The 15,027-nt window shown below is 40.7% G+C and overlaps 1 protein-coding gene across 1 annotated transcript in view; it reads left to right on the top strand.

Annotated features, from left to right (window-relative positions):
- The window catches only part of STRC (stereocilin), a gene marked incomplete at both ends in the record, with an annotated part of 101,139 nt that overhangs the window by 6,280 nt on the left and 79,832 nt on the right, over positions 1-15,027 (top strand). The window contains 5 exons of the mRNA XM_082253475.1: positions 2,491-2,553; positions 5,904-6,014; positions 9,099-9,265; positions 11,520-11,706; positions 14,611-14,720. Coding sequence (XP_082109601.1) covers positions 2,491-2,553; positions 5,904-6,014; positions 9,099-9,265; positions 11,520-11,706; positions 14,611-14,720 — 638 coding nt within the window. The remainder of the gene's footprint in view (positions 1-2,490; positions 2,554-5,903; positions 6,015-9,098; positions 9,266-11,519; positions 11,707-14,610; positions 14,721-15,027) is intronic.

The raw sequence follows: 15,027 nt of genomic DNA, 5'->3' as shown, positions 1-15,027 counted from the left end.
CATATATATGTGTATGCCCGGCAGAAAGAGGTTAAAGCAACAGTTTGATCCCCTTTATGGATAAAGGTTTTCATACATAAATAAAAGATGATCATTGTAAGCACTTCTGTCAGTGTGAAATGATTTGTCTCGACCCTCTAACTGACACTTTTGATGGACAGCTCTGTCTGTAAAGGAAGTTGAAAAATAGCAAATTTACTGGCTGGATCACCAGTCGAAAATGAAGCATGGGTAAGCTCAAATATGAAAAAGTTATGCTTTTTTATGTACGCTTTAAAGTGGAACTAGCCCTACGGATTTGACTGTTTCCCAAAACAGTTACATTCAATGTATGCTGTGAATGATAACTGTTACGGCTGCTTGTGCTTTCAACCAAACCATCAAGCCTTCAAATAGCTGGTGCCATAAATGATCACATGTGTAGCACCATGGCACCTGCAGATTTTTTCATGTGACAACACTGAAGAAATTACACTTTGCTACAATGTAAAGTAGTGAGTGTACAGCTTGTACAACAATTGTAATGTAACAATGTAAATTTGCTGTCCCCTCAAAATAACTCAATACACAGCCATTATTGTCTCAACCGTTGGCAACAAAAGTGAGTACACCCCTAAGGGACAATGTCCAAATTGGGCCCAAAGTGTCAATATTTTTTGTAACCACCATTGTTTTCCAGCACTGCCTTAAAGCGGAGTTCCACCCAAAAGTGGAACTTCCGCTTTAGGTGTTCCTACCCCCCTGACATGCCACATTTGGCATGTCATTTTTTTGGGGGGGGAGCGGGTACCTAGTTTTGACAGGTACCCGCTCCCACTTCCGCTCGGAGCGCCGCGGCGCCCTGAGCGGAAGTTCTCCTCTCCCCCTCCCTCCCTGCAATCTTCTGGGACACGTCAGAGGTCCCAGAAGATTGCCAGCCAATCACGGTGCGCAGCGCGACTCGCGCATGCGCAGTGGGTACCCGGCTGTGAAGCCGCAAACTGTAACAGCCGGGTGCCCACAGCAGTGATGCCGGCGCCGAGGGAGAGGATCGAGGCTTCGGGCGGCCGCATCGCTGGACCGTTGGACAGGTGAGTCAAATGGCTGGAACTCCGCTTTAACCCTCTTGGGCATGGAGTTCACCAGAGCTCCACAGGTTGCCACTGGAGTCCTCTTCCACTTCTCCATGATGACATCACGGAGCTGGTGGATGTTAGAGACCTTGCGCTCCTCCACCTTCCATTTGAGGATGCCCCACAGAGGCTTAATAGGGTTTAGGTCTGGAGACATGCTTGGCCAGTCCATAACCTTTATCCTCAGCTTCTTTAGCAAGGCAGTGGTCATCTTGAAGGTGTGTTTGGGGTCGTTATTATGTTGGAATACTGTCCTGCGGCCCAGTCTCCGAAGGGAGGGGATCATGCTCTGCTTCAGTATGTCACAGTACATGTTGGCATTCATGGTTCCCTCAATGCACTGTAGCTCCCCAGTGACGGCAGGACTCATGCAGCCCCAGGCCATGACACTCGCACCATCCATGCTTGACTGTAGACAAGACACACTTGTCTTTGTACTCCTCACCTGGTTGCCGCCACACACACTTGCCACCATCTGAACCAAATAAGTTTAACTTGGTCTCATCAGACCACAGAACATGGTTCCAGTAATCAACGTCCAATGTCTGCTTGTCTGTTTGCGGGCTTTCTTGTGCAACATCTTTAGAAGAGGCTTCCTTCTGGGACGACAGCCATACAGACCAAATGATGCGGCGTATGGTCTGAGCACTGACAGGCTGAACCTCCACCCCTTCCACCTCTGCAGCAATGCTGCAGCACTTGTACATCTATTTCCTAAAGACAACCTTTGAATATGATGCTGGGCACGTTCACCTAACGTCTTTGGTCGACCATGGCGAGGCCTGTTCTGAGTGGATCCTGTCCTGTTAAACCACTGTATGGTCTTGGCCACTGTGCTGCAGGGTTTTGGCAATCTTCTTATAGCCTAGGCCATCTTTATGTAGAGCAACAATTCCTTTTTTTCCAGATCCTCAGAGAATTCTTTGCCATGAGGTGTCATGTTGAACTTCCAGTAACCAGTATGAGAGAGTGAGAGCGATAACACCAAATTTAACACACCTGCTCCCCATTCACACCTGAGACCTTGTAACACTAACGAGTCACATGACACAGGGGAGGGAGAATGGCTAATTGGACCCAATTTGGACATTTTTCACTTAGGGGTGTACTCACTTTTGTTGCCAGCGGTTTAGACATTAATGGCTGTGTGTTGAGTTATTTTGAGGGGACAGCAAATTTACACTGTTATACAAGCTGTACACTCATTACTTTACATTGTAGCAAAGTGTCATTTCTTCAGTGTTGTCACATGAAAAGATATAATAAAAAATTTACAAAAAATGTGAGAGGTGTACTCACTTTTGTGGGATACTGTATGTCTGGGGTATATTTGCTTACAATTCTTAGGTCATTCATTTGTATGTATTTTACCTGACAGCCCGTGCTCTGGGAACTCATTCAGAAGGAGGAAAATGCTACTGTTTTTGAAATTCTTCTTCAGGTAAGTCTTATGCATTTTTCTATGTCTTAGAAAGAGCTTTAGTGAACATCCTTTCCACTGAACTGAGAATGATCAGTAATATCTCAAGAAACTTCTTCCCCAGAGCTTCCTGAACACTATGCCAGTGATAGGAACTCCCTCAATGCTCATGATCTATAATTAGGAAGGTCTTACTACTAATTTATAGCATTCTTCAAAATGTATTTACATCTAATATCAATGGTTGGTTGTAGGTTCCAGGAATATAATGGCCTTGAGGTTATTCACTCATTAGTAAATGCCTAAACTTGGCAAGCTTACTTGTGTACAGCAGAATACAATTATAAAAAATCAGAATAAATACTATTCCTAAGATATATTCAATTTGGAGATTGTTACAAAGAGGTGTATTTGGCATGGATTCCATGTTACATCACTAATATCACATTATCCCTCCAAACCCATCCACAGTCAGTTTTTTTGCAAGTGTGGAGGATCAAAAAAGAAAAGGGCTTGTTTTAAAATAGTTCCTAAAGGATTTAGGTCACTTTCCTATTCTACTGCCTATCATTGGATCAATCATAGCCCAAGCCACATCCATGATAAACAGCGTGAGGAAGCCACAGGCCAAACCTCCACGTGCAAACTTTTATTTTTGCGCATCCATATGGGTGAAAGGGAGCTGGAGATGACAACACTAGATTTACTCCACATCCTCTCACTTCATTTATCGTAGATGTGGATTGAGCTATAATTATTACAATTGTGGTTGATAGAATAGTATGAGGAACCCATACCTAAACTGCTTGAGGAACTACTTCAAGCCTTTTCTGTTTTTGATTGGAGTAATGCAATTAGATGATATAACTAGTTATGTAATATTAATAATGTAACATGGGATCCATGCAAAATATACCTCTTTGTCCTGGCTGGCCTGGCCCAAAAGCAGTTTTGCCATTTTACTAAAAACATACGAATTAATATTCCCATTCTTCTTCCACATGTCCTTCCTACATCCCTTACCTTTTCATTTTACAGTCTTCTTTCTCAGTACTCATTATATATTTATAGGCAGGTGCAATTTTGTTTCTCCACTGCAGGTGGTGCTCAACCGCAGCAGTTCTGCAGCTGGAGAGGAAGTCAGGAGGAACTTGATTCCTCTATGGCTTCCTGGGTCACTGGGAAGCGATCCGGTTGGATGCTGTTGCCCCATTACTCTAAGACTCTGGCAGCCATCTTGGGTCAGACAAAGTTTGGCACACTTATGCAATTGGGCAGTGCAGGGAACGGTACCCCATTTGTTAGGAATGATACTAGCGGTAGGGAAAGGTTCCTGATAAGGAGGGAAAATGTAGGGTTGCATCTCCTCTGGGCATGAAACAACCAGGCCGCATTCTGGCCCTGTCAACAAACGCTGTCCTTCTATCCACAACCTGCTCTGTTCACGTTGCTGCAGCTGTGAGTGCACCCAGCTGGGATGTCTTTTCACTGGGATTATTGTAAGCTGTTGCTGCATTGCTTCAATACAAGCTTATTATTGCACCTGACTGTGTGAATTATTACCGCCACATCATGCTGCACTACACTTACCTATTCTTTATCTAATGCTGAAGCAGCATACCATAATTAGTCATTTCAATTCAAAATTTATGTTTAAAGACATTGGAATAGTTTCTTTCAATATTAATATTGCTTATTTTTATTATTAAACAGGATTTATATAGCGCCAACAGTCTGCGTAGCGCTTTACAATATAAAGGGAGATAGTACAATTACAATACAATAAAATACAAGAGAGTTAAGAGTAGGGATAGACTGATTATCAGCAAGGCCAATATATCAAGGGCCGATATGCACTTTCCCCGATATATCAGTATCGGCCCCGCAAATGGCCGATATTGACGATTTTTTTGTGATGTCATTCTGCCTTCTTAGGCCGCCTCCCTCGCCTTGGACAGTCTCGTCTGGAGTCGGGACTAGTCTCACGGGAGTGTACCACAGCCATACACCCACCCACAGCAGCCCGGTGCCAGCCAGCCACCCACATCCACAGGCTGTGTACCAGCCAACCAGCCACAGGCACTGTACCAGCGAGCCAGCCGGCCACCCACAGGCCCTGTACCAGCCAGCCACAGGCATTGTACCAGCCAGCCAACCACAGGCCCTGTACCAGCCAGCCACCCACAGCCCCTGTTCAAGCCACCCACCTACCACAGGTGCCAGCCAGCCACTCACCACAGGGTGCCAGCCAGCCAGCCACCACAGGGTGCCAGCCAGCCAGCCATCCACCACAGGGTGCCAGCCAGCCATCCATCACAGGGTGCCAGCCAGCCAGCCATCCACCACAGGGTGCCAGCCAGACAGCCATCCACCACAGGGTGCCAGCAAGCCAGCCACCCACCACAGGGTGCCAGACAGCCACCTGCCCACCACAGGGTGCCAGCCAGCCAGCCACCCACCACTGGGTGCCAGCAAGCCAGCCATTAAGCATTAAACAAAAATTAACATGTTCAGTACCAGATTTGTGTCATTGTCTTTATTGTTCAAAACTTTAAATATACAAAATATCGGCCCATATCGGCCGATACTGATACGTTGTGACCACAATATCGGTATCGGCCCTGAAAAAACCATATCAGTCTATCTCTAGTTAAGAATTTATGTGATTATTTGACTAGGATTATTTGGACTAGCAAAAGCAAATCATCTTGCGTACAAAAACCAACCATTTTCTAGCTTTCATCTTTCTTTGCTGTTATAGTTTGAAAAATAAAGATGAATTCTGATAGTACCACAATAGTACTGGCAAACTTTGCATAGATTAGCTCCAATGTGTTTTGTATGCTATAATTGATGCTGGATCTATTGACAAGGATCTCTTTTTTAATTCAGCTTATTATGTGTTTTTTTACATTCCGGTAAAATTTGAAGACTCGGAATAAATGCATAAAGCATAAAAATAAATAAAACCTACACTGTCATGCACAATATAATACTGACAATGACATTGACACATACTAATATAACTCCCCTGTCAGGTACTTTTGAAACTATAGAATACCAGGACCATAAGACTTAAAATGTGTGTATATATATATTTATTTCGTTTTGGATACTGTAGCATTTGTTTTTGTCTTTTCCTTTTATTCCTGTTCCGTGACAATGATAAAAAAAAACTGACAACTGCCACACTCTTTCCAAAAAGAGTGTGGAGCCATTCAAAAATGGCTTTAAATATCCTCTAAAAAATGCACTGGAAGACTTTTTTTTCACTTCTTGTGCTGCTTCAGTGAATAGCAGCCCTTTTCTATTTGATGGTCATCTTGAGAGTTACATTGTAAGTAATACAATTGTTTTTATTTTTATCACAGGAATATTTGCACATGCCTAAAGAAGGATTCCAGAAGGTCCTCATGTCAGCAGAAAACGATGCAGTGGAAAGGTTCCTCTCTCTGGTGCATAGGTCGTGGCCTAGAATTCAGGTGAGATGAAGAAGAGCTAGATTAATGACAAAGCAATATAAGGTAACATGCAACATGTAAATTTATAATAAATTTTGCTTAAAGTGGTTTTAAAGGCTAGGTGTTTTTTTACCTTAATGCATTTCTTGACAGGGCCAGCAAAAGACTGTTTAGGGAACCGCTTTAGGGTGCTAGAATGGGGGGTGATTAAATCCAAATCCCATATGCGGCCTCACTGAAGTGGGTCCTCTTCCATGAAGCCTCATACAGTATATGCAAACCTGTGTTTATGCCGAGAGTGCGCCTCACAATGCGCTCCCAGACCTGGCACTAATCAAGAGGTCCCCGGGTCTTGTACTAAGGGTTTGGAACTGGGACTCCTGGTTCATGATCACCTGATTGCTGTGATAGCCTTTGATTGGCTATCGCAGTGATCAGTCAATGTGCAGCCTGCCCATGTGTTTTCTTTCTTCTCTGATACAAGATACATTGCATCTTTCACTCCTTGCCAGAAAAAGTGTAAAAAAAATAAAATAATAATAATTAAAAAATAAAGCAAAAAATAGGGACCAAGAGAGGTTCCAAAAAAGAACCTCTCTTGGTCCCTATTTTTTGCTTTGTTCTAATCTTTTGGGGACGATGGCATACACATCACGGAACTCACTTTTTGCTTCAAATTAAAAAATAAAGACGCTCGTATTAGGCCTCATGCACAATGGACATTTTTGCAGCAGCTTCTAGGGGCACCAGGTTTTTTTTTCCTGCCTCTAAACTCCCCTGCATGTTAGCCTATATGTCTATACACACATAGGCTTTAAGCAGCGTTTGGTGGCAGGGGCTTTTAGAGGCAGAAAAAAGAAAAACCCCAATGCCAGAGTATCCAGAAGCAGCAGCATTTAGGCGGTAAAAATGCTTGACCCTTGTAAGCGTGTGTTATTGCATTCAAAAGCATGTTACCGCTAGGCGCATTTAGTACTTGAGTGTGAATTAGTTTCAGTGGTCAGAATAAATTATTTTTTTTGGCCAAATGAAATGAATTAATGCCCAAGCACCTGATGCCTGTAAACACACCTAAACGCATTACACAGTTTTACAAGTGTCAAGTTTTTTTTTTTCTGCCAAAATGCTGCTGCCAGGAGAAAAGGCTTTTAGGAGAGTTTGCAAAAGGCCCAGTGTGTATGAGGCCTTAGGGTCAAGGTAAGAGTCAGGTTCAAAGGTCAGGGTCAGTATGTTTCTTCTACATAAGTTCCACATTAATTTTTTTTACAAAATATAAAAAAAATAATTGACTCAAAATAAATGAATATTTATATTAACCACTTGCCGACCGCCGCACGACTATCTACGTCGGCGGTCAGCCCCTCACAGGCAAAGTGACGTAGGGCTACGTCACTAGCTTGTGAGGGTCTAGGGAGCGAGCGAGCGCCGCCGGAGGCGCGCTCCCGCGTGGTCACGGACCCCCCCGCGCGTGTGACCGGCGGACCCGATGTCCGCCGGCCACTCTGCGATCGGCGGGGGAGAGGAAGAAAGTCAGGCAGCTTTTGTAAACAAGCTGCCTGTCATTCTCCCCTCTGTATGAGAGCTGATCATATGGATCTACTATGTAGATCCGTTGATCACTCTGCGTACAGCTGAAGCCACAGCCAATCACAGTTAGAATCACGCCCCTAGGGACACACACAGCCCCTCCCTCTCAAATAAAGTTAACCCCTTCACTACCAGTGTATTTTTACAGTAACAGTGCATATATATAGCACTGATTACTGTAGAAATGTCACTGGTAACCCCAAAAGTGTCAAAAATGTCAGTCAAGGGTCCGATCTGTCCGCTGCAATGTCGCAGTACCGCAAAAAAAATCGCAGATCTCCGCCATTACGCGTTAAAAAAAAAACAACAAAAATGACAAAAATCTTTCCCTTAGTTAGTAAACGCAATAACTTTTGCGCAAACCAATCAAAATACGCTTTTTGCGATTTTTTTTACCAAACATAGGTAGCATAAAACAAATTGGCCGAAACTGTTAAAAAATTTTGATTTTTACATTTTTTTTGGGGGGAATTTCATATAAAAAAAAGGGAAAAATATTGCTATTTTTGCCAAATTGACGCTCTTTATTTGTTTATAGCGCGTGATCAAAAAATCGCACAGGTGATCAAATACCGCCAAAAGAAAGCTCTGTTTGTGGGAAAAAAAGGACGCCAAATTCGTTTAGGTACAGCGTCGCACGACCGCGCAATTGTCTGTTAAAGTCACGCAGTGCCGAATCGCAAAATACCCCCTGGTCGTTTAGCAGCCAAATCCTCCGGGGCTTAAGTGGTTAAAGACTGTGTTAATGTAATGTACCCAATAACAACTTAAAGTACATAAACCATAAACATCAGGGTCACATTACAGTTTGTCTCTTAAAAGCTCGTCTTCTTTCAGCTGTCAATTTGTAAATAAATTTTGGCGTGACCTATGTACTTGTAATGTAGAGTAGTGATGGCCATCTGCATCTAGTGGCCAACATGCACACTTACTACTACTACTTAGTTCAATGTTATCCTGCTAGAGCATATGAATGAGAAACCTCCAGAAACCTGTGAGAAGGGCCCCAAGGCTTTGACTGTAAAGACCTCCACAGAGTTTAATCCAGCACTGCACGTACCTTAAAAGTTTTTTTGGAAGGACAGTAGTCCATATAGTTGGTCTATATACAGTATATGTTTAGGATGAGGTGTAAGGACCTTATTGGAATGTCAGAGCTTTCTATGTGTTAAACCTTCTAAATGGTGATTCCTTCACATCAGTTTTGCTTCCACTTTTTCTGAATCAAGACCTCTAGGAATTTGAACTGGCTGAGCTTGAATTATTTATGCTTTTCTTTAGTCTCCGTTACATGTAAATTACATTCCTATTGCCGGTGTATACAGATGTTATTTTAAAGCGTAGCTAGGGTACTGCTTATTATTGGTAGATACATTACAGAGTTAGAACTAATTATGTGTATACACCACTGCAATCTGTGAAATAACAATCTATAATGTGGCTAGCTAAAATGTATTATATATGTTTTGTCTATTTCTACAACTACATTACAACTACATTCATATTTTCTTTCTCCAGGTGTCACAACCAGATGAAAAAGAATTAGAGACTCTGACATCAATGGTTATCCAAAAGTTTCCTCGCTTAACACCTCAAATATTTGTGGATCTTTCTCAGTTTATACCATTTATGTCTATATCTGACATTGTCAGCTTTCCACTCAGCCTACTGACCAATCAGAGTGTGTAAGTCAGGCTGTCAAGCAAGCAAATTAATCAATAGGTTCACATTCATACATACATCTCCATTGTCTTTAATTCATTTGATATTTTAAAAAAATATATCAATTATTTGTTAATTACATTTGTTGCAGCAATCTGTATTTAGAGTACTAATGTAAAGGCTTGGATATGGTAAGCAGCACTGGTATGGAATTTACCATATTTCACTAAGAATTTAAAGTATCTTACTCTACTAATAACCAAGCCTAATGCCAGCCATAGACAGAGTGAATTTCTTTCCTGCAACCACGTGTTGCACAAAAGGAAATTGCCCAATTCCCCCATAAACACATTCTCCTAGGGAAAGTTGGGGGGGGGGGTTTATTTTTGCAGTCGTCCCTACTGGGAGAACACAGTGATTATTGCTAGCAGCTATAACAGCCGCTAGCAATAATTCAATTGATCAACTTGGGTACATTAACATGGGGACCAACACATGGGGTACATACACATGGGGATCAGCTTGGGTACATGAAGCCTGCCCCCCCATAAATGGTTCGAATCTCAGCCGGTTCAGCAGGAACGTTCATAGATTCAAACCATTAATAGGCAGCTTAAAGCAGTATTGTTTATACATGAACAGTTGGGATCGAAAGTTTGGGCACCCCAGGTAAAAATTTGTATTAATGTGCATAAAGAAGCCAAGGAAAAATGGAAAAATCTCCAAAAGGCATCAAATTACAGATTAGACATTCTTATAATATGTCAACAAAAGTTAGATTTTATTTCCATAAATGACACTTTCAAAACTACAGAAAACAAAAAAATGGCATCTGCAAAAGTTTGGGCACCCTGCAGAATTTATAGCATGCACTGCCCCCTTTGCTTAGACCTGCCAGTTTAATGGATTGTTCTCAATCATTGTCTGGGAAGACCAGGTGATGTCAATCTCAAAGGTTTTATATGCCCAGACTCATCTGACCTTGCTCCAATAATCAGCACCATGGGATCTTCTAAGCAGTTGTCTAGAAAACTGATACTGAAAATAGTTAACGCTCACAAAAATGGAGATGGCTATAAGAAGATAGCAAAGCGTTTTCAGATGTCAATATCCTCTGTTCGGAATGTAATTAAGAAATGGCAATCATCAGGAACAGTGGAAGTTAAAGCAAGATCTGGAAGACCAAGAAAAATATCAGACGGAACAGTTTGCAGGATTGTGAGAAAAACAATTCAAAACTCACGTTTGACTGCACGATCCCTCCAGAAAGATCTGGCAGACACTGGAGTTGTGGTACACTATTCCACTATAAAGAGATACTTGTACAAATATGGTCTTCGTGGAAGAGTCATCAGAAGAAAACCTCTTCTACGTCCTCACCACAAAAATCAGTGTTTGAACTTTGCAAATGAACATATAGACAAGCCTGATGCATTTTGGAAACAAGTTCTGTGGACCGATGAGGTTAAAATCAAACTTTTTGGCTGGAATGAGCAAAGGTACGTTTGGAGAAGAAGGGACACAGAATTTAATGAAAAGAACCTCTGTTCCACAATCATGCTTTGGGGTTGTATTGCAGCCAGTGGCACAGGGAACATCTCACGAGTAGAAGGAAAAAAGGATTCAATAAAATTTCAGCAAATTTTGGATGGTAACTTGATGCCATCTGTGAAAAAGCTGAAGTTAAAGAGAGGGTGGCTTCTACAAATGGATAATGATCCTAAACACACCTCGAAATCCACAGGGGATTACATCAAGAGGCGTAAACTGAAGATTTTGCCATGGCCTTCACAATCTCCTGACCTCAACATAATTGAAAATCTATGGATAGACCTTAAAAGAGCAGTGCGTGACAGACAGCCCAGAAATCTCAAAGCACTGGAAGGCTTTTGTAAGGAAGAATGGGCAAAGATACCTCAAACAAGAATTGAAAGACTCTTGGCTGGCTACAAAAAGCGTTTACAAGCTGTGATACTTGCCAAAGGGGGCAGTACAAGATATTAACTCTGCAGGGTGCCCAAACTTTTGCAGATCCCATTTTTTTGTTTTCTGTTATTTTGAAAGTGTAAATGATGGAAATAAAATCTAACTTTTGTTGACATATTATAAGAATGACTAATCTGTAATTTGATGCCTTTTGGAGATTTTTCCATCTTTCCTTTGCTTCTTTATGCACATTAATACAAATTTTTACCTGGGGTGCCCAAACTTTCGATCCCCACTGTACATACAGCCCTGTACAAATATAATATGCTGAAAATAATTAATTTGTTCTAGATTAGAAGCAATCAAGATCCATAGTCCAGATATGAAAATTGCTCAGAAGCGTGCATTTGTGAAACGTCTCCTACAAGCTAACACGTTTGGTGATATCCCATCGTGGCCCCCACACTTTCTCACAGCGATCCAACCATTGCTACCCTACATGCCATTCTGTCATTTCAACCAACTGAGCGCTGATCAGGTCAGTATGCCATGGTTAAAAGATTAGTAGTATGGGCTTTAGTTCTTCATGCATCATGTGTAGACTGCTAACAGCGGTGCCAGATTTGTTTCTGCTGATCACGGTTACCTAAAGTGGATTTCTTCCAATGCTGATGCCTTAAGAAGCTCCCATATATTTTCTAAAGAGTGTCCAGATAATAACTAGTTACTGCCCAGTTAGAGTAAAACGCCAGTATTTTAAATAAACTCCTTTAAAATTGAATAATGTAATATTTATAGGTTAAAGAGTAACTAAACTGTATCTGAGCTCCACAAACAGAAAACACAATTTAATTAATTTTAATATTCAAAGCAAACTCACCCATCCATGCATGTATTCATGCTTTATTTTGTTGAGAAATCACCTTAAACAATCCCCCCCCCCCCCCCAGTATGTCTAACCGCAGCAATCTTGAGTAAGAGCAGACGATTCATGTAATATTTACTTCCTGGAATCCGTTTGCCCTTAGCTCAGGCATGCAGGGAGGAGGGTTTAGTTAGCTGAGTAAGCCCCTCTTCACCTCCTCCAGGTGAAAGAAAAAAAATGCCCATGAGGACTCCTGGGATATATGACATAATTTTGGCCTAGACCAGGAACCAGTAAGCAACTGAAGAAATGTTAAAAAAAAAGTTTGAAACAAGTAAATTTAACATACCTTCCTATCTATTTACAAGTGCTAGCAGCATAAGGATTACAAATAATTAATGCTGATTGAAAGAGTTTACTCCCACTTTAACACCGCTTACAATTGACTGGATAGATAAATATTCAGATGCCTAAAAGATGCCCAAGAGGACCCTGTTGAGTGCTGTGTTAAAAACATGCACTAGTATATCAATACAAAACGACTATCTATACATAAAAGATGGTTGTTTTGTGTTGCCTAATTTGGGAGGTGTTTGGGAAAATGTTTTATCATGGGTTATAACACTGAATGTGAATCTAATCCACACTGAGGGTTTCAGTATATATATATATATATATATATATATATATATATATATATAAAAATATATATATATATACACAGGTGCATCTGCTAAAATTAGAATATCATCAAAAAGTTAATTTATTTCAGTAATTCAATTCAAAAAATGAAACTCATATACAATATTTTATATAGATGTGTGCATTACACACACTTTGATATATTTCTAGCATTTCTTTCTTTAATTTTGATGATTATGGCTTACAGCTAGTGACAACCCAAAATTCAGTATCTCAGGTAATTAGAATATTACATCAGACCAATAAAAAAAAAAAAAAAAATTTAATACAGAAATGTTGACTTTTACGGAAAAGTATGTCCATGTACAGAATAGTAAGCACTCACTACTTAGTCGGGGCTCCTTTTGCTTGAATTACTACATCAATGTGGTGTGGCATGGAGGTGATCAGTCTGCGGCACTGCTGAGGTGTTATGGAAGCCCAGGTTGCTTTGATAGCGATCTTCAGCTCATCTGCATTGTTGGGTCTGGTGTCTCTCATCTTCCCCTTGACAATACCCCACAGATTCTCTATGGGGTTTAGGTCAGGCCAGTTTGCTGGCCAATTAAGCACAGTGATACCATGATCATTTAACCAGGTATTGGTACTTTTGAAACTCTAGAGCACTTCATGCTTTCCTCTGCTGACCAGCTTTATGGAGATGCTGATTTCATTTTCCAGCAGGACTTGGCACCTGCCCACACTGCCAAAAGTACCAATACCTGGTCATCAGACCCAACAATGCAGATGAGCTGAAGCACACTATCTAAGCAACCTGGGCTTCCATAACACCTCAGCAGGGCCACAGGCTGATCGCTTCCATGCCGCACCGCATTGATACAGTAATACACGCAAAAGGAGCCCGAATTAGTATTGAGTGCATACTATACTGTACATGGACATACTTTTCAGTAAGCCAACATTTCTGTATTAAAAATCCTTTTTTTATTGGTCTTATGTAATAATATAATTTTCTGAGATACTGAAGTTTGGGTTATCACTAGCTGTAAACCATATTTATCAAAATTAAGTGAAAGAAATGCTTGAAATATATCACTCTGTGTGTAATGCACCTATATAAAATATATGAATTTCACTTTTTCATTTGAATTACTGAAATAAATTAACTTTTTGATGATATTTTAATTTTATGAGATGCAGCACTGTGTCTGTTCCTTCCTGCAACACTGGGATTCCCAATTAGGACATTACCTGCTTTGAATTTGCATGTTCTCCCTCTGCTTGTTTGGGTTTCCTCCCGTACTCCAAAGGCATGCTGGTAGGGTAATTGGCCCCTGTCTAAATTGACCCTAGTAAGTACAGTATATGTAAGCTAGGGTAGGGATCTTAGATTGTAAGTTTCTTGAGGGGGCGGGGACTGATGCGAATGTACAATATGTAAATCACTGCATAAATTGTTGGTGCTACATAAATACCTGTAATAAAGGAGAAAGGAGTTAGATGCATCTATTATTATATATTGTTGCTGGTGGAAAATTTTTGTTTAATTTTTCTAAAATATTGGCCCAGAAGCAGTAGATACCTTATTATTTAATAAATTAAACAGCAAAGTGAGAAACTTATAGTAACCAATCACAATTCACGTATTCACTATTTTGAGAAAATCTTATTGGTTGCTGTCAGTTACACCTGTCTGTATCTTGTCTAATTTCTCTGATTTATTGAATACGTCTGAATGTCCTACAAGGAGAATGGGCAGGCTGTTCCCTGAATTTAATCTGACTGCACTTTTAATGTCATAGTGATCATTACAGTAGATTTGTGTAATGTATTATACATAAGATTACTGTGTTAGGGAAGTGTACAAGCTCGGGATAAAAGAGACGCTAGTGAGGTACTGACAGTCATACTAATCACCTGTTTTGTGCCCAACAGATTAAATTGCTGGCAGATGGCTGGAAAGATGTGAACCTGGGTATGATGCATGGACGTTTTGTGGCACAGAGCCTGATGAACCAGAGCCAAGACATAGACAAAATAAAGAGGTATATAGTGCTATGCAACAATGAATTTCCCGCTCTGGGCTTGCATAACCTGCTACCACCAAGTACAATAGTAGAGAGTTGTACAGGATCACTAGAAGGAAAATTGCAGATTTTATTGACTGAATAAATTAAAATTGTAAGACTTCAATTCAGAATAATGGCTTGGGTCTCTTCTTTGAACACATGTTTGTTTTCTATTTCTATAACTTTTACATGTTTTGTTGCTTGTTTTAACGTTTGTTTTATACATTTCTTTTAAATGTTTTACAATATTTGAGAAGTATGATCTTGCTTTGAATATTCTTTT

This window comes from Pelophylax lessonae (genome assembly GCF_965119305.1).
Source record: "Pelophylax lessonae genome assembly, chromosome: 4".
Taxonomy (NCBI): Eukaryota; Metazoa; Chordata; class Amphibia; order Anura; family Ranidae; genus Pelophylax; species Pelophylax lessonae.
Note: the sequence above shows the minus strand (reverse complement) of the source record. Positions and strands in the feature narration are given on the sequence as shown.